The 20,611-nt window shown below is 35.7% G+C and overlaps 1 protein-coding gene across 1 annotated transcript in view; it reads right to left on the reverse strand.

Moving 5' to 3' along the window:
• The window catches only part of COL25A1 (collagen type XXV alpha 1 chain), a 220,349-nt gene that overhangs the window by 141,486 nt on the left and 58,252 nt on the right, over positions 1-20,611 (reverse strand). The window contains exons 7-8 of the mRNA XM_053700184.1: positions 18,480-18,506; positions 10,826-10,870 (exon numbers count right to left, since the gene is read on the reverse strand). Coding sequence (XP_053556159.1) covers positions 10,826-10,870; positions 18,480-18,506 — 72 coding nt within the window. The remainder of the gene's footprint in view (positions 1-10,825; positions 10,871-18,479; positions 18,507-20,611) is intronic.

Below are 20,611 nucleotides of genomic sequence, written 5' to 3' on the forward strand. Positions count from 1 at the left end.
GCTCCATCTTGAAGACCTCCAGCGCGGATCCATCCTCTTCTTCCGACGACTAGACGACGAATGACGGTTCCTTTAAGGGACGTCATCCAAGATGGCGTCCCTCGAATTCCGATTGGCTGATAGGATTCTATCAGCCAATCGGAATTAAGGTAGGAATTTTCTGATTGGCTGATGGAATCAGCCAATCAGAATCAAGTTCAATCCGATTGGCTGATCCAATCAGCCAATCAGATTGAGCTCGCATTCTATTGGCTGTTCCGATCAGCCAATAGAATGCGAGCTCAATCTGATTGGCTGATTGGATCAGCCAATCGGATTGAACTTGATTCTGATTGGCTGATTCCATCAGCCAATCAGAAAATTCCTACCTTAATTCCGATTGGCTGATAGAATCCTATCAGCCAATCGGAATTCGAGGGACGCCATCTTGGATGACGTCCCTTAAAGGAACCGTCATTCGTCGTCTAGTCGTCGGAAGAAGAGGATGGATCCGCGCTGGAGGTCTTCAAGATGGAGCCGGTCGTCATCGGATGGAAGAACATAGAAGATGCCGCTTGGAGAAGATGTTTGCCGGTCCGGATGTCCTCTTCTTGCCGGATAGGAGGAAGACTTTGGAGCACCGGATTATGGATCGCCAACCCCCGCTTGGGTTGGATGAAGATCTTGGAGCCAGGACGGATCGGTGATACCTAGATGGTGAAGACAAGGTAGGAAGATCTTCAGGGGATTAGTGTTAGGTTTATTTAAGGGGGTTTGGGTTAGATTAGGGGTATGTGGGTGGTGGGTTGTAATGTGGGGGGGGGGGGTATTGTATGTTTTTTTTTACAGGCAAAAGAGCTGCAATTCTTGGGGCATGCCCCGCAAAGGGCCCTGTTCAGGGCTGGTAAGGTAAAAGAGCTTGTAATTTTTGTATTTTAGAATAGGGTAGGGAATTTTTTATTTTGGGGGTCTTTGTTATTTTATTAGGGGGCTTAGAGTAGGTGTAATTAGTTTAAAATTGTTGTAATATTTTTCTTATGTTTGTAAATATTTTTTTATTTTCTGTAACTTAGTTCTTTTTTATTTTTTGTACTTTAGATAGTTTATTTAATTGTATTTATTTGTAGCAATTGTGTTTAATTAATTTATTGATAGTGTAGTGTTAGGTTAATTGTAGGTAATTGTAGGTAGTTTATTTAATTATTTTATTGATAGGGTAGTGTTAGGTTTAATTATATCTTAGGTTAGGATTTATTTTACAGGTAAATTTGTAATTATTTTAACTAGGTAACTATTAAATAGTTCTTAACTATTTAATAGCTATTGTACCTGGTTAAAATAATTACAAAGTTGCCTGTAAAATAAATATTAATCCTAAAATAGCTATAATATAAATGTAATTTATATTGTAGCTATATTAGGATTTATTTTACAGGTAAGTATTTAGCTTTAAATAGGAATCATTTATTTAATAAGAGTTAATTTATTTCGTTAGATAAAAATTATATTTAATTTAGGGGGGTGTTAGTGTTAGGGTTAGACTTAGCTTTAGGGGTTAATACATTTATTAGAATAGCGGTGAGCTCCGGTCGGCAGATTAGGGGTTAATAATTGAAGGTAGGTGTCGGCGATGTTAGGGAGGGCAGATTAGGGGTTAATACTATTTATGATAGGGTTAGTGAGGCGGATTAGGGGTTAATACATTTATTATAGTAGCGCTCAGGTCCGCTCGGCAGATTAGGGGTTAATAAGTGTAGGTAGGTGTCGGCGACGTTGTGGGGGGCAGATTAGGGGTTAATAAATATAACATAGGGGTCGGCGATGTTAGGGCAGCAGATTAGGGGTACATAGGGATAACGTAGGTGGCGGCGGTTTACGGAGCGGCAGATTAGGGGTTAAAAGTGTAATGCAGGGGTCAGCGATAGCGGGGGCGGCAGATTAGGGGTTAATAAGTGTAAGGTTAGGGGTGTTTAGACTCGGGGTACATGTTAGAGTGTTAGGTGCAGACGTAGGAAGTGTTTCCCCATAGGAAACAATGGGGCTGCGTTAGGAGCTGAACGCTGCTTTTTTGCAGGTGTTAGGTTTTTTTTCAGCTCAAACAGCCCCATTGTTTCCTATGGGAGAATCGTGCACGAGCACGTTTTTGATGCCGGCCGCGTCCGTAAGCAACTCTGGTATCGAGAGTTGCATTTGCGGTAAAAATGCCCTACGCTCCTTTTTTGGAGCCTAACGCAGCATTTGTTTTAACTCTCGATACCAGAGTTAAATTTATGGTGCGGCCAGAAAAAAGCCCGCGGAGCGTTAACAGCCCTTTTACCGCCGAACTCTAAATCTAGGCCTAAGTAATGCTGATTTACAACTTTGACTGTCTTAATAGAACTTGTATTACATTTTGCTGTATTTATCATGTCATCACTTAGACTGTACAAATTCTATTCATAATAATTCACTTTGCTAAAAGCTGGTAAATTCTGTTTCGCCAATATGAAAGTAATGAAAATTGATTTCTGCTGTAGGCTAAATGAAATAGGAATTCTATTTTAATGTTAGCTTAATCTTTATTATGGCTTTGAAATATATTTGTGTTTTACAACCTTCCATAACTTACCTCACTGTAAGTTTTACTAAAAGAAAAAGTGAAACTTAAAGGGACAGTGAAGTCAAAATTATATGATTCAGATAAAGCATGCAATTCTAGCTGTTATTATGGAACTACAGGTATCTGAAGGAGAGTTGCTGCACATGTGCAAACAAATGAGCACTGAAATGCAGTGAATAACGGATTTCAACATGGCGACACCCATGACAAGAGGGGGCGGAGAATAACCTCAATACTATGTTTTTAAAATTAATTTAGTGTTTAATGTCCCTTTAAAGTGATTGTACACTTACAGAATTTTCTTGCTAAAATATAAACATTTGTAATGGCAATAGGTAAAAAAAGCATGAAGGTTGTAAACACTATCCTTCTATGCAAAATTTACTTTTGTATTTGCAGTTTTAAAAAAATTCCAATGCTGCCTTTCTGTAAAACTCTTTTTTCTTAATCAAGCGAGTGGTGCAGCCAATAGCAAGTGCAGCACCTGCCCTATGTATTTCTAAAGCAGCACCCTGCTTGTTCATCGGATATCAGTGCAACTGCACAGTCCCAGCTGAGATCTGATCCAATGAACAAGGAAGTAGCGCAAGACACTCTGCTGTAGTGCGCTTGCTTTTGACTCACTAATTGCATGTCAAAATTTGAAAGAAAAAATTAACATGGAAGTGGCTAGGGGAGGCCATTAAAACAGCCAATACAAAAGTAAGTTTAACATAGAAAGATAGAGTTTTCAAACTTTATAACTTTATTGTTCACCAACTGTTGTAAATGTTTTAAAATTAAAATTCTGTCAGCTTATCATCACTTTGAAGGGACATGAAAACCAATTTGTTTCGATCATGATTCAGATAGAAGTAACTTACATATTTAAACAATTTTCTAATTTACTTCTATTATCAAATTTGCTTCACTCTCTTGGTATCCATTGTTGAAGAAACTGTAATGCACTACTGGGAGCTAGCTGAATGCATTAGAGAGCCAATAACATGAGGCATATATGTGCAGCCACCAATCGGCAGCTCCCAAGTTTACCTAGGTATCCTTTTCAACAAACGATATCAAGAAAAAAAAATAGATAATAGAAGTAAATTGGAAAGTTGTTTAAAATCACATGCTCTATCTGAATCATGAAAGAAGAAAAAAATGTATTTCATGTCCCTTTAAGGAAATCAAACCATACTTGTATACTATATTTGTCATTGCATAGTAAAGTCAAAATTAAAGGACAGTAAAGTCAAAATTAAACTTACACGGATTGGACAGAGCATACATTTTAAAACAAATTTTCAATTTACTTCTGTAATTACTTTTGTTAAGTTCTTTTGGTATTCTTTGTTAAAGTATAATTCTAGGTTCATGAGCCTGCACATTTCTTTAGCAACCTGGCAACAATGTTTATTGCAATATTATACAAAGTTGCAAACACTACTTAGAATGAATGCTACGGACATGTGCTTCCTCCTAAGCTCCTATCAGTTTACATCGGTTTACATTTCAACTAAAAATACCAAGAGAACAAAGCACATTTGATAATTAAAGTAAATTGTTAAGTTGTTTAAAATTGCCCACTCTCTCTAAATCATGAAAGATTCATTTTGCGTTTACTGTCCTAACTAGCATGTATAGTTGTGTTGAACAGTTACTTGTCTGATTTTTGACAAATAAAACCTTTCATATAAGAAGAATAACAACAATTAAATAATATTTTTCACTGTGAGATACCTAAGATGTTCATTAAAGGGACAGTCTGCTCCAGAATTGTTATTGTTTAAAAAGATAGATAATCCCTTTATTACCCATTCCCCAGTTTTGCACAGCCAACAGAGAACTCGCTTCCATTGAGCCATTAAAAATGGAGCCATAAGCTACCAAAGCCGCCGACAGCTAAAAGTAATTTACGGCTCCATTTAAGTACCAGGTTTCCATTGAAAAGGTTTTCGCTTTGCGAGCGGTCGCTCTTTTCATGTAGGTGTAAGTTAGTGTTGTGTTAACGCTTCCTCCCGATGCCCGATTTCTAAAACATTAATAGGTTACTATGGTAACCCGACCTTACACTACACTCAATCGCATATACGGTGCCTCATACAAGTGCGGCGCCGTATACTTTACCCGTCGCTCGCTGTTAAAATAAAATCAAACACCTAAGGCATGCGCAATATCTACCTCTAAACCGCAACCCCCCACCGCAATAACTAATGTATTAACCCCTAATCCGCAATGCCCCACAACACAAACTATCTATTAAATCTATTAACCCCTAATCCGCAATGCCCCACATCGCAAATTATCTATTTAAACTATTAAACCCTAATCCACCACCCCCACAACGCAATCTAGCTATTTAAGATATTAACCCCTAATCCGCCAATAACCCACATCAAAATTAACCTAATATATCTATTAACCCCTAAACTGCCAATAACCCACATCACAAATAATTAATCACTAAGCCCCCTAACCTAACACCCCCTAAATTAACCCATTACATAAATTAAAATAATCCTAAATTACAATTAAAATAAAAAAAACTAACATTACTTTAAAAATAAAAAAACTAAGTTTAAATTAAGCTAAAATTACAGAAAATAAAAGTCTAACATTACAGAAAATAAACAAGATTTTCAAAAATAAAAAAATTAAACCTAATCCCTATGAAAATAAAAAAGCCCCCACAAAATAACCCCCCTAAAATAATATTAAACTACCAATAGCCCTTAAAGGGCCTTTTGTGGGGCATTGCCCTAAGTTAATCAGCTCTTTTCCTTAAAAAAATAATAAGTCCCCCCTCTAACAGTAAACCCCCCCCCCACCCACCAAACCCCCCAAAATAAAAAAACCTAACACTAAAAAATCCTAAACTACCCATTGCCCCTAAAGGGGCATTTGTATGGGAATTGCCCTTAAAAGGGCATTCAGCTCTTTTACTGCCCTTAAAAGGGCACTCAGCTCTTTTAAGATTGCCCAAAATCCCTAACCTTAAAAATAAAAACATTTTAAAAAAATTAAAAAAGCCTGCTCACGGTTCCTGAAGTCTGGCAGTGAAGTCTTCTTCCAAGTGGCGACCTCTTCTATCTCCGCAGAACTGAAGACCGGCGACCGCGGAACCATGGAGCGTGGAGGATCCTCTTCGTACGATCGCCACCGTACACTGAATAGTGAATTTAAGGTACGCAATTAAATATGGCGTCTCTTGCATTCCTATTGGCTGATTTGATTCTTCAAATTCAAATCAGCCAATAGGATGAGAGCTACTAAAAGCCTATTGGCTGTTCTATACCTATCTGGGGGTTAGAGTTAGGCTTTTTTTTATTTTTTTATTTTTTAGATTAGGGATTTTGGGCAATCTTAAAAGAGCTGAATGCCCTTTTAAGGGCAGTAAAAGAGCTGAATGCCCTTTTAAGGGCAACGCCCATACAAATGCCCCTTTAGGGACAATGGGTAGTTTAGGAATTTTTAGTGTTAGGTTTTTTATTTTGGGGGGTTTGGTGTGTGGGGGTTTTTGCTGTTAGAGGTGGGACTTAGTATTTTTTTTAAGAAAAAGAGCTGTTTAACTTTTGGGCAATGCCCTACAAAAAGCCCTTTTAAGGGCTATTGGTAGTTTAGCATTAAATTAGGGGGTGTTTTTATTTTGGGGGGGCTTTTTTATGTTCATAGGGATTAGTTTAAAAAAATATTTTTGATCATTTTGTTTATTATTTTATGTAATGTTAGACTTTTTTATTTTCTGTAATTTTAGCTTAATTTAAAGTTAGTTTTTTTATTTTTAAAGTAATGTTAGGTTTTTTTATTTTAATTGTAATGTAGGATTATTTTAATTTATGTAATGGGGTGAATTTAGGGGGTGTTAGGTTAGGGGGCTTAGTGATTAGTTAATTGCAATGTGGGTTATTGGCGGTTTAGGGGTTAATAGATTTATTAGGTTAATTGCGATGTGGGTTATTGGCGGATGAGGGGTTAATAGTTTAAACAGCTAGATTGCGTTGTGGGGGATGGCGGATTAGGGGTAATAGCTTAAATAGATACTTTGCGATGTGGGGGCATTGCGGTTTAGGGGTTAATAGATTTAATAGATAGTTTGCTTTGTGGGGTCATTGCAGATTAGGGTTTAACAGATTTAATAAATAGTTTGCGTTGTGGGGGCATGACTGTTTAGAGGTTAATAGATTTATTATAAATTGCAATGTGGGGGGGATGGGGGATAGAGGGGTTTTGACAGGTCAGGTTAGATTTCAATGGGAAAAATGTCTCAAAGAGCACCTTTTTCCTATTTTACACCTAGTTGAGCTGGGTGTTATTTTTGTTAGTGTATCGGCAGCCTCCGACAGTGTATTTATGGTTTGTGCGGGCATTGGAAACCAGGTATTATTTGAAGATTAGCGGCTTCCTATACTTTGTATGGGACACGATAATGTTTTCGGCAGCTGGAGTCCGGTTGCCGAAATTGGGATATCACGGTCCGTTGGAAGTAGTCGATAAACGATATTGCTTCCAACAGCATATTTATCGGTTTGCGAGTGCAAGCAAACGGAATTAAGGCTCAATGGAAGCGAGCCCATAGTTTTATAAACATACTTTTTACCTCTGTGATTACCTTTTATCTAAGCCTCTGCAAACTGCCCCCTTAATCCAGTTCATTTGACAGACTTGCATTTTAGCTAATCAGTGCCCTCTCATAAGTAACGGGTGTGAGCACAAAGTTATCTATATGGCACACATGAACGAATGCCCTCTATCTGTGAAAAACTGTCAAATGCATTCAGATCAAGTGCTTAGACATTAGCCTATGAGACTACCTAGGTTTAGATTTCGACACAGAATACCAAGAGAACAAAGCAAATTTGATGATAAAAGTAGAGTGGAAAGTTGTTTAAAATGACATGCCCTATCTGAATCATGAAAATTTAATTTTGACTAGACTGTCCCTTTAAAGGGACAGTCAACCATAGAATTGTTATTGGTTTAAAAGATAGATAATCCCTTTATTACTCATTCCCCAGTTTTGCATAACCACTTTTTACCTTTGTGATTACCTTGTATCTAGGAACCTTCTTCCAGCCCCCTGATCACATGACTGCGACTGTTTATTATCTATTGTCTTAAATTTAGCATTGTATTGTGCTAGATCTTAAATAACTTTCTGTGCCTGAACACAGTGTTATCTATATAGTGCACGTGTACTTTCTGTCTCTTTGTGTTGAAAATAGATTTAAAAAGCATGTGATAAGAGGCAGCCCTCAAAGGCTTAGAAATTAGCATATGAGCCTACCTATGTTTAGTTTAAACTAAGAATACCAAGAGAAAAAAGCAAATTTGATTTTAAAAGTAAATTGGAAAGTCAATTAAAATTAAAAGTCCTATCTGAATAATGAAAGTTTAATTTATACTTGACTGTCCCTTTAAGGTAAAACCCCCCACAAAGCATGTATTCTTATGGTAGTAGAAAACAGCCTCTACACCTATTTTTAATAAATGTTATTTATTACTGGAAGAATAAAATATATCTTTAAAATCTTCAGTTTCTGATGTGTCTGCATATTTTCAGCTGCACAAACCGTAAAAACAAATGCAAACATGCATCAAACACAGAATGTATGTTTGGAATGAGCAATGGCAAGATACTATACTTAAAAACTCTACAGAAATATTCTGCTATAGTGTAAAACCTTTATTAAACTTACATTAATTTGCCTATGTCATACCTGTGTAAACATTTCAAGGTAACATTTGGGATATGTGGCAAAAGCTAACCTTTTCACTGAAACAGATAAATCAGTTACCTTGGTTGTATTCAAACCTAACAATGCTCTGTAAATGTATACTCATGGACAAACATAAGTGTGTGTGTGTGTCTATGTTTGTATGTGTGTCTGCTTGCATGTGTCTATCTTTGTGTGTTTGTGTGTGTGTGTGTGTGTATGTATGTGTGTGTCTGTGAAGGTGTGTGTTTGTGTGTGCATGTCAGTAAATCTGTGTATGTGAATGTGTGTGTGTGTGTGTGTATAGCTGTGTATGTGTGTCTGCATGTTTTTGTGTGTTTTTGTGTATGTGTGTCTGTAAATGTGTGTGTATGTGAATGTGTGTGTATACATGAATGTGTGTGTCTGTGTCTGGGTGTGTATGTGAATGTGTGTGTGTGTGTATGTGAATATGTGTGTGTACATAAATGTGTGTGTTTAGGTGTGTATGTGTGTCTGCATGTTTGTGTGTGATTTATGTGTGTGTGTATGTGAATGTGTTTGTGTACATGAATGTGTGTATGTGTGTGTCTGTGTATGGGTGTGTATGTGAATGTGTTTCTGTGAATGAGTGTATGTGAATATGTGTATGTGACTATGTGGGTGTGTATGTGTGTGTCTGTGTCCACACACAGGAAAGGATGGCATTTCAAGCAGCATTAGTTTAAAGAAATATATGAATAAAAATGTATATACACTACAGTTGTCACACATAAAACATCATGTTTTGTTCATGTGCTGGACACTAGCTCCATTTTCTGCATATTCCTCAGTGGCTAAACAGTAGCCACATGACTTGGCTGGCCATAGAGCTTAGAGCAGCATATCATCCCACTTCTCCTTCTACTGTCAGCAAGCAGAAAAAAATCTTTCTGGACTCAAGTTTCAAAGTGAACTTGGCATTCAACAGCACATGGTAAGAGAGTATAGGAAACCTTGAGCTGACAGATATCTGTAGGACTACAAAGTCTTTTCTGTCACCAATTTTCCTTAGAAATAATGTATAACACATGTGTGTACAGTCTTTTAGATTACAAATCATATTCTTACCACACCCTTTTACAACCTTCTGTATATCTAAGCCAACACAACTATAAAGAAATGTATTTAGGTTAATACTTTAACTTACTAGCCAGCTTTCTTCTTTCATAGCTGTTTGAATAAATTGTTCCTAATTTACTCACACATTTACAATAAAAGCCAAACACAAAACATGAGGGTCAAGACTTGTTCTTAATGCATAATATGAATACATAATATGACAACATAGAGTTTCAAGTGAATTTCTACTGCCAAAACCACAATCAGCCTTAGTTGCTTTGCATACGTAAATGTACAGTTTAATGTAACACTCTTTTTGTCCAAGATGTTCAAACTAATATTGGAAATACAGGCTTATATTTGTTTAAATGAGACAAACAATATGACGCCTGCCCATGTTACAAATATTATTTTAGATAATATTTACAGTTTATGGTCATTTTACATAAGAAGGCTATTTTCAATAAATAAGCTTTCAGTTCAAATGTGACTAACCTGCAATTATGACTAATATGACTAAATGACTCGTTAGCCCCTTATTCTTAAAGAATATAACTAAGAAATGTTGGCTCTGTTAAAAGTGTTTGGTATTTATAATATATTTTGTAAGTGCTGTATAATTTAATCAACATTCAAAAACACTGTGCACTGAATATATATATATATATATATATATATATATATATATATATACACTGTATAGTTATAGCACTTACAAGCCTCAAATCAACAAGCACAATGGCTGGGAGTGGTATAAAGCACGCTGCCACTGGACTTTAGAGTAGTGGAAATGTGTTCTCGGGAGTAATAAATCACACATCACTATCTGACAGTCTGATGGAGGAATCTGTCTGTGGCACGTGCCAGGAGAATGTTACCTACCGGATTGCGTAGTGCATACCGTAAAGTATGGTGTAGTAGGGATAATGGTTGTTGTCCAGGGTTTGGAGTAGGCCTCTTAGTTCCAGTGAAGGGTCATCATAATGCTTCGGGACATTTTAGACAGTTGGATGCTTACAACTTTGTGGCCACAGTTTTGGGAAGTTCCTTTCCTATTACAGCATGATTGTGCCTCTGAGGCCTATTAAGACAGTTTGATGATTTTGGTGTGGAGAAACTCAAGTGGCCTAAACAGAGCACTGACCTCAACCCCTTTGGGATGAACTGGAATGCCGATAGCAACTTCTTGTCTAATATCAGTGCCTGGCCTCACAAATGATCTTTTGGCTGAATGGGCACAAAATCACACAGACACACACCAAAATCAAATGGAAAACCTTCCAATGACAGTTGTGTCTGTTATAGCTGCAAAGGAGTGTCAATTTCCATATTAATGCCCATGCTATTAGAATGAGGATGTCCAACAAGCTCATATGAGTGTGATGGTCAGCTGTTCACATACTTTTGGCCATATAGTATACAGTACATTACAGTAATGTCTGCTACTACTTAAATTCATGCAATTTCTTACCTTTTGCCCATCAACTCCTGGGATACCAGGTAAACCCATGGAACCCTAAAAAAGTTAAAGTAAATTATTTTTAAAAGTCAGATTTTTAAATATACCACTATAAAGCAAAGGACAGAGACCTAAATGATTACTTGTGTCTTAATTTTTCATTAACTTGGAGTAACAATACAACATCTGCATAGCAAAATACCATATTTGCCGAACAATTCTGAGTTTTATTACTGGTCATTAACACTGCAGTGTTGTTTATAAGAAGACTTAAGTTGACTGGTAAGTAAGTACAGTTTCTAGACAGCTTGAATACTTATGACCATTATGAAACATATAGGATTTTGTTTACTTTGTCTCACTGAATATCTATCAATTCATTGGCACCAATTTAAAGAGATTTGTTGTTTTTGTTTTGTTTTTTAAATAAAGGGCTACTGCGCCCCTGCACGGCTAAAGCCAATGTGAAATATGATATCTTATATATAAAAATAAAAAATAAAATTATATCTATTCCTAAGTAAAAAACAAACTAATATAAGCCACTAAAGGATTTTAATGGTAATAGAAATGTAAATATATTATATGCACAAAGTCAAGCAAAAAAAAAGATACACACCTAAAAAATCAAAAAGTATCACAACATTATAACAAATGTATCTCAGTAATACAAAACACAGTCCATATTGAAGGAAATTGGAGCTGTTCTCCAAGATGGTGTCCTGGCAGTGATAAATCTGTGAAGGACAAGGAGATATTCCTGGTACGAACAGAAGGGCCAAGACCCGCACACATAGGACTACTCACAGGATTAAAGATCTTTTAGGCATTGAGAGCATTAATGACTCGTACGACGAAGATATCCGGAATTGAGACCGGAACACTCATTGCAATCCTCGCCGATGCAACCTTTCCTACTGTTTGCTGCTGACGTCACAGTGGAACGCGATCTACACAGATAGAGCTGGAACTTCTCCTCACGCTGACCGCCGATGTGAACTTTCCAAATAGCCACTCGAGCTGTTACTAGGGAGGAAGCTGCTGTTAAAGTTGTTAAGATCACTTAGTAGTCTCCCACAGTAGCATACTACAGACACTCTCAGAAGCTAAAAGTAGTAGCTTAAAAGGGACTTAAATATCTTGAGATGCACCAACAACAGGAATAGGGTAAAATAGATAAAAGATTTATTTAAAATACACAACAAGATAGAGCAAAGCATTTCAGCCCATTCCAGGCCTTTATCAAGCTCTAAATAACACAATATTGGACACCTCTATTTAAACAGCTTGCAGCCAATCAAATTGGATGTCACATTTAAATGGATATTTTGTAGGAAAAAATAAAATTCCATATGTCACCAAAAAAACAAGCAAACTGTTTAAATAAAGGTGTCCAATATTGTGTTATTTAGAGCTTGATAAAGGCCTGGAAGGGGCTGAAACGCGTTGCTATATCTTTTGTATTTTAAATAAATATGTTAACTATTTTACCCTATTCCTGTTGTTGGTGTATCTCAAGACATTTAAGTCCCTTTTAAGCTACTACTTTTAGCTTCTTTTAGTATGCTACTGCTGGAGACTACTAAGTGATCTTAACACCTTTAACAGCAGGTTCCTCCCTAGTAATGGCTCAAGTGGCTATTAGGAAAGTTCACATCGGCGGTCAGCATAAGGAGAAGTTCCGGCTCTATCTGTGTGGATCGCGGTCCACTGTGACGTCAGCAGCAAGCAGTAGAAAAGGTTGCATCGGCAAAGAGTGCAAGGAGTGCTCAGACATCGATTCCAGATATCTACGTCATAAGAGCCATAAGTGCTCTCAATGCCCAAAAGATCTTCAATCCTGTGAGTAGTTCTATGTGTGCGGGTCTTGGCCCTTCTGTTCGTATGTACTTCACTAGGAATATCTCCTTGTCCTTCACAGATTAATCACTGCCAGGACGCTATCTTGGAGAACGGCTCCGATTTCCTAAAATATTGACTGTAATTTCTATTACTGAGATACATTTCTTATAATGTTGTGATACTTTTGAGATCTTTTAGGTAACAGATTTCACCAGTCACCCATTGTATCTTTTTTTGATTCACTTTGAGCATATAATATATGTATAAATATATTTATATTTATATTACCATTAAAATCCTTTAGTTGCTTATATTAGTTTGTTTTTTACTTAGGAAAAGATATACTTTTTATTTTGCCTTTTTATATATAAGATATCATATTTCACATTGCCTTTAGCCTTGCAGGGGTGCAGTAGTTTTTTGTATAGCTTTATTTATTTAAAGTTTACATCCCTTTTTCTACTATTTGTTAAACTCTTAGGGGAGAGTTTATTACTACTGCTAGAAGGCTTTCACTCTAGCGCTTTCCATCTCTTTTTTTTTTTTTTTTTTATTCTTATTAGCTTTCTTATTTACTTGTTGGTCTTTAGTGGATCTTGATTAACTTACCAGTTACATAAGACAATCTTTGTGTTACTGATGATCTAGCAGTGTTTACGGGAGTGGGTTCGACCAGCTACTTAGAACACAACCAATTAACATTTCCCACAATCATAAATCCTAGATAACACACACACACATACACTACCGGTCAAAAGTTTTAGAGCACCTTAATTTTTCCAGCTTTTATTGAAATTTACACAGTTTAATGTTCCTTTAAAGCATAAAACAAATAAACAACTGGAGCTAAAAAAGAAATCATGGAATCGTTATTTTTAAGAAAATGTAATCTATATTTTTTACTCAGTAAAATAGCCACATTTTGCAGCTGAAAGCACTCATGGCATTATTTCTGTAAAGGTAACCAAATATTTTTTTTAGAAAGTTCTTCCCAACATTGTTGTAGAAGTTCCCACAAATGTGTTGCACTTGTAGGTTGTTTAGTTTTGACCCTTTTCTCTAGTTCATCCCAAACATTATCTTGAAGTAGGATGAATGCCTGACCAACTAGCCATATAGCAGAGTACATTGCATGTGTTTTTGTTCAGGGTGCCATTCACTCTGTGCAAGTTGCTCTGGATCCAGCAAAAAAAAAAAAAACTCAGACCATCATGCTTGCTCCTTCAAGTTTGACAGCTGGTGTCAATCAATGAGGAACCGTCCTTTGACTACTCAACGGCATACAAAAACCTTTTGTGATGAACCAAAGATTTTAAATTTGTATTCATCAGTCCATAATATCTTCTTCCAGTCTTCAGCAGTCTTGCTTACTTGCTTACATTGGACAGAAGATGTTGTCATGTGAGCTGCCTATCATGCAATCTGTCTTCTGATTCTTTTGTGGCTTTGGGCCTGCCAGAACATTTCCTTTCAGAGTTTCCTCCAGTTTCTAAGTGCTATTTTTGATGGTGTTAAAATTGTACTCACTGAACCCTTGGCTTTTTTAAAAAAAAAATCTCTCTAAAGAAAAAAAAAAAAAACTACTATTTTAAGGGTTATAATGGTCTGCCTTCCTTTGTTAAATGCCTTTTTTTCTCACCATTATAATAGAAATATATTACTTCATACAGTACAATAATGCCCAAATAATGCTTAAAGAGCCATAATACCCAAATGTTTAAACACTTGAAAGTGATGTAGCATAGCTGTAAAAAGCTGACTAGAAAATATTACCTGAACATCTCTATGTAAAAAAGAAAGATACTTTACCTCAAAAGTTCCTTAGTAGCCACATCTCATTGTAAAGGACTTCTAAGCAACAAATCAGTATGTCTGTCCCGGGACAGCGGTAGGAGCAAGCATTTGTGCACACTCATATTATTTCCCTATTCAGTGTAAGGAAGTTTACAATGAAATCTTATGAGAGTTAAGTCAAATCTCATGAGATCACAGTAAAAGAGTTCATGACCTCAGCACTGCTGATGCTAATTGGCTGTTGTTCATTTCTTCATTTTTTTTTTTTTTTACCTGCAGCTGGGCAGCAGCTGAGTATAATTTTTTACACAGAACTTACTCTGCTAAGTTGAGGAGATTGTGAGGTAAAATATCTTCCTTTTTTACATATAGATGCTCAGGTGATATTTTCCTGTCAGCTTTTTACAGTTAAACTGCATCAGTTTCAAGTGATTTAGCATATGAGTATTATGTCTCTTTAAGAGGGTTTAGTAAGTCTGTTAGTAAGTGCAACACTGCTTTTATACAGACAGAGGGTTTGTAACTAATCAACAAAATCAACAAAAGTTAAAACACCTGTCGGAGTACTTAGCATTAACATTCAAGGCCTAATTTACATGCATTGCTGCAGAACAACTGTAAAAACGCCTTTGTTTATAGCTCTGAAATGTGCATTCGTTTTTCAGTTTTTGGTAACTTAAGCTTGTTTCTTGTAACCCCTGGCAGTTTACCGCCTATCTTTGAAATATAATTTAGATTATTCACTAGTTTTGCTTAAATTTCAATAAAAACTGGATAAATAGAAGTGATTTAATATTATGACTGGTAGTGTATATACACATACACACACCCGCCAAGCAAATTTGAACAACATGTGTGAATGTCTATTTCTGGGGTCTTTTCTTTAATATATACAGTATATATGCATGACCTGCTGTTCCTTCCTTGAGACTTGGCATGAATATTCTGTCTGGCAGAATTATACCACAGTAGCACATTGTAACTAGCCAATAAATTTCTGCAGTGGTGACAGCAGTTAAGGTTCCTCTCACCTCTTCATTTATGCTCCTTCAAACTGTAGCATAAAAATATTGCTTACTGTTCAATTATCCTAGAAGTTGCTTGTTCCTCAATTTATCTATGACATAAAACGTTATGTCTACTACCAGTTTTGTATTTATATGCCCCCGGTGATTCAGACTGTATATTGTGATAAACTAGCAAGTTGATTGGGGTAGCTGATATCTTTTGGAGGAGCAACTGAAGTGTGACTGACTAAAGAAAACTTTGGGATCTGTACTCTGTATTTCACAATTACATGTTTGTAATGGCTTTAAAGATACCTCCTAATGCAATCAACTTTTTCCTACTGGAAAAATGCAACTTTATTTTCCTTTATTTTACAAAGTCTAATAAAATGACTAGAGGTGTATTTCTGAGTTGTAATTCTAAACTGCATATTTAACCTCATATTTAAATACCCTCTCAAGCACATCAAAATCAAATTATCATACCATATATTAAAAAGGGACCCCCCCTCCAAATGTGGTAAAACTGAAATACAGTCATATTTCAAATGATTTTTCACTGAGACAAAGGCCTCCAATTACTATGTTAACCTGTGTTCATGAATTAGCTTAAAGGGACATTAAATGGAATTGAAACTAATTTTTTTCTTTCATGATTCAATTCAATTTTAAACAACTTTCCTATTTACTTCTATGATATAATTGGCTTCATTCTCTTGATACTGGGAGCTAGCTGAATGCATTGAGTAAGCCAATAGCATATATATGTGCAGCCACCAATCAGCATCTCCTGAGTCTACCTAGGTATGCTTTTCAACAACTCTATTGAACCCACAGACATCAAACCCATTTTTTTCTGTCATGGTTCAACTAGACCATACAATTTTAAACAACTTTCCATTTTACTTCTGTTATCAAATTTGTTTCATTCTCTTGGTATCCTTTACTGAAACACATACCTAGGTAGACTCAGTAGCAGCATCCACTACTGGGAGCTAGCTGCTCTATTGTCACACATATGCCTCTTGACATAGGGGCCCATTTATCAAGCTGCGAACGGAGCTTGTGGGCCCGTGTTTCTGGCGAGTCTTCAGACTCTCCAGAAACACCAGCTTTGAAGCAGCGGTCTAAAGACCGCTGCTCCATAACCCTGTCCACCTGCTCTGATGAGGCGGACAGAAATCGCTGCAATTCAACCTGATCGAGTACGATCGGGTGAATTGACACCTCCCTGCTGGCGGCCCATATGCCGCGAGTCTGTAGGGGGTGGCGTTGCACCAGCAGATCTTGTGAGCTGCTGGTGCAATGCTGAATACGGAGAGCGTATTGCTCTCCGCATTCAGCAAGGTCTTGCGGACCTGATCTGCACTGTCGGATCAGGTCCGCAAGACCTTTGATAAATAGGCCCCACAGTCTCACCTGGTGTCTTCCGTCAGTGCTTTCCAGCTCCTTCAACAAAGGATGCCAAGTAAATTAGGAAGTTGTATAAAAGTGCATGATCTTTCTGAATCATGAAAAGTTTAATTTTGAATTCACCATCTCTTTCAAGGTATAGTGTATTTAGTTTATATGGGACTGGCTTTGTGTTCCTTTAAATATTTCAGTAAGACCAAATTAAGGCTCAAGAAAAAAACAACTTTAATATGTATATTGTAGAGGATATTTGTTTTATGAAAAAAAATGTGATCTTTATTAATTTCTAAAAAAGTCGATGACATACATATCGAACATACAATATTTCTCAAAATAACATTCTGATTTCTAAGTTTCTTCAACAACATGGAATGAACCTTACCCTATCCCCTCTATCTTCTCTTTCTCTCAAAATAAAATTAATTTACATTTTTTTCATTCTAGCTTGTAACATGTAAATTATCTATTAACTGCTCAAAAAATAAATATTTTTTTAGTTTGACTGTAATATAGTCATGGAAATCAAAACCTGTATTGAAGAATTAAAGCATGTCATTTTTAGCGGTTTAGCTTGAAACAGTATTTCACGCATGCTTTAACTAATTTATAAATGAATAATAGGAAATGGATAGCACCAACAACTGACTTCCTCCTGTGACAGACTTTTTCATTTCAGTTGTCTGTAGTAACATGATAACACCAAGCATGTTGCCGCTAGGAGTTTTTTTTTCCACCTCATGATATATTTAATATTGGTGTTACAAGGCTATCAAATAAATCCAAGACTCACTCCATCATAAGTCAGCAGCCAGCATTCACGATAAGTGCTAAACACAGTGAAAGCGCTCACAGGAAGTTGCCTCTCAGGTTACCCTTGAAAAAGGAAGTCTGTGGCCACCTTAGAGCAGTTGTTCTAAGTCTAACGTCATTTATCACACACACCTCCATCCCCTCACTCTCAATGTATGTGTACATATATATATAAAATAGACAGTATATATATATATATGTATATATAAAAAATAGATAGTATATATATATGTATATATAAAAATAGACAGTATATATATATATATATATATATATATATATATGTGTGTATATATAAAAAATAGACAGTATATATATATATATATATATATAAAAAATAGACAGTATGTATATATATATATATATATATATATATATATATATATATATATATATATATATATATACTGTATGCATTCCTTTGGTGAAATGGTTCTGACCTATTGTTCATGCGCAAGACTACATGTTCTATTACAAACTTTATCCTGCTCTGAAAAGGTTTCAAGCTTGATATTCTAGAGTTGCCTGTTGTCTCAGGGGAAATCCATAGCCACCTTTTAACCTCAAGTTCAGCAGACAGAGTGAAAACAGTCTGCTGTTAGTCGCTAGAGTTTCCCATAATGGAGGAAATTAGAAATCTTATGTCTCACATTATGCAGCAGCATTTTGGAACAGCACACTGCACCGAGCAAACTGTTTCACTGTGGTCTACAGTAGCCATTCTCATTCACCTTTCCTGTTTGCAAGTTTGGCAAGGATAGAAGTAATTACTTTTGCAGCAGTTTTTGTTTTGTTTATACCTTTTGTCCAGGAGGCCCCTCTGGACCCTGAAAAGAAAAAAAAAAGAAAATTATTTTACTTTAAGAATTAATTGCAAGTATTTTTTTTTCTTTTTCTGTCCATTACAACATCAGAGAAAGTTTCTTATTTTTTTGGAAACTTATTTCTTTGTATTCTTCAGAAACAGTTATATGGTTTATATTCTGGCTCACATTTCCTTTTCCTCAATTTAAAGGCTGTCAAACTAATAAAAATGATTTTAGGAAATATTCCATTACTGAATGATGTCAACAGTGCACATTAAGGAGCTATAGGAAATGGGGTAACTTGGTATGTATATATAGCAAACAATGAACTGCATTTAGGATGCTGTACCATTCATTGCATATTAGAAAACTGTAAAATTTAACATTTAAAAAAAAGAAGCAGGACAAAATCTGTGGCCCAGCTACTTATTTAAAAATAAAATAATGGTATCTGTGATCTTGACTGTATTAGTATGCAATTATAGATTTATAAATTATTTATGGCCAGATTACAAGTGGAGCTATTCCATATTCATATATGTGTTTATTTATATATATATATATATATATATATATTTATCTTTAAATACATATATACACATATAAATACATAAATACATATGCACACACACACACACATATATATATATATATATATATATATATATATATATATATATATATATATATATATATACAGTATATATACCTCCCTGAAATTATATACAACTAATTTCAGGGAGGTGGCTTCACCCGCTACTGCGCCGCCCCCCCCCCCCCCCCCCGTTATATATTGGACACCTTGAAACCCTAAATAAGATAGAGACTTATCATTAAAGTATATTCCCACTAAAGTCACATTAATAAAAAGTAGCTTTATTGCACAACCACATACAACAAACCTATTTTTCAGTGATCGTACGCTTGTTGAATGCTTAAATATTTTAGAATACAAAGTTAAATTACGTGCAGTAAATAAGGTAGTATTTGTGTTTTTATTGTATTAGAATAAGTGAGGGCTTTTTGGTTACTGGTGCATGCTTTGAGGGTTCTATAACGTCTCAGCAACTAAAGGCATTCCTTAAAAAAACACTTTTCAGGATTTGGGCCACATTGGATCATGGTACTTGGAGTTTCAGGGAGATTGCATTCCATTTGCTGGCATCAGGGAGCCGCTATTACAATCAGGGAGACTCCCTGAACTTCAGGGTGAGTTGGGATGTCTGTATATATATATATATATATATATATATATATATATCTTTAAATACATATATACACATATAAATACATAAACACATATATACTGTATGTGTGTATATATATATATATATATATATATATATCTTTAGATATGTATATGCATGTATTTCATTGTTAAAGCCCTTTGCCTGACTTTCATGTCTTTGAATCTTTATAACTTTTTTGTGCAATATTTTTCTTTAATAATTTTTATTAGATGGTGTTATTATGAGTGTACTTTGTAATGTATTTTTGATGTGTTTTGTAACACTTTTTTGTTTAGCCAGAGCACTTAGGACGAGCTATCCCAACGAGCGTCAACTTCAATTGTGCTCACCCGATTGTGTTTACTTAATCTTGTAATACGAGTATAAACCTGACATGCGCAAACACCCACAATAAACTCATTTTAGCTTGCGCATAACTGTTAGCACTCCACTTGTAATCTGGCCCTTAGTATTTCTAGTATTTTACAGTAGTTTTCCAGTTAAAGGTGTTTTTTGACTGTAGAATATCAAAGGCTAGGACTAGCTGCCAGTCAGACAAATTACTTACTGTGTACAGTATCATTTTTTGGAAACTCAAGCAACTGGTAACCCACATGGATAAATGAGACCAGCGATACCAACCAACAGTCTCTTCTTTACTGAATTAGTTACTCATTTCATGTGGTCACTTGAGTCACTTCTTCCTTATTTTTTTCTTTTTGCTTCAATTTCAGTTTGTCTGAATATATCTATGTACTATTTAACAACATATTTGCCAACTGTCTTTGTTTATTTTTAAAGTTTCCATTTTGTTGAAGTCTTCTCTGAACTGGGCAAAAATACTTATTTTATTCATAGAACCACTCTGTACAGAAACAACAGTAATCTACTGATATA

The sequence above is a fragment of the Bombina bombina genome, chromosome 2, assembly GCF_027579735.1.
Source record: "Bombina bombina isolate aBomBom1 chromosome 2, aBomBom1.pri, whole genome shotgun sequence".
Lineage (NCBI taxonomy): Eukaryota > Metazoa > Chordata > Amphibia > Anura > Bombinatoridae > Bombina > Bombina bombina.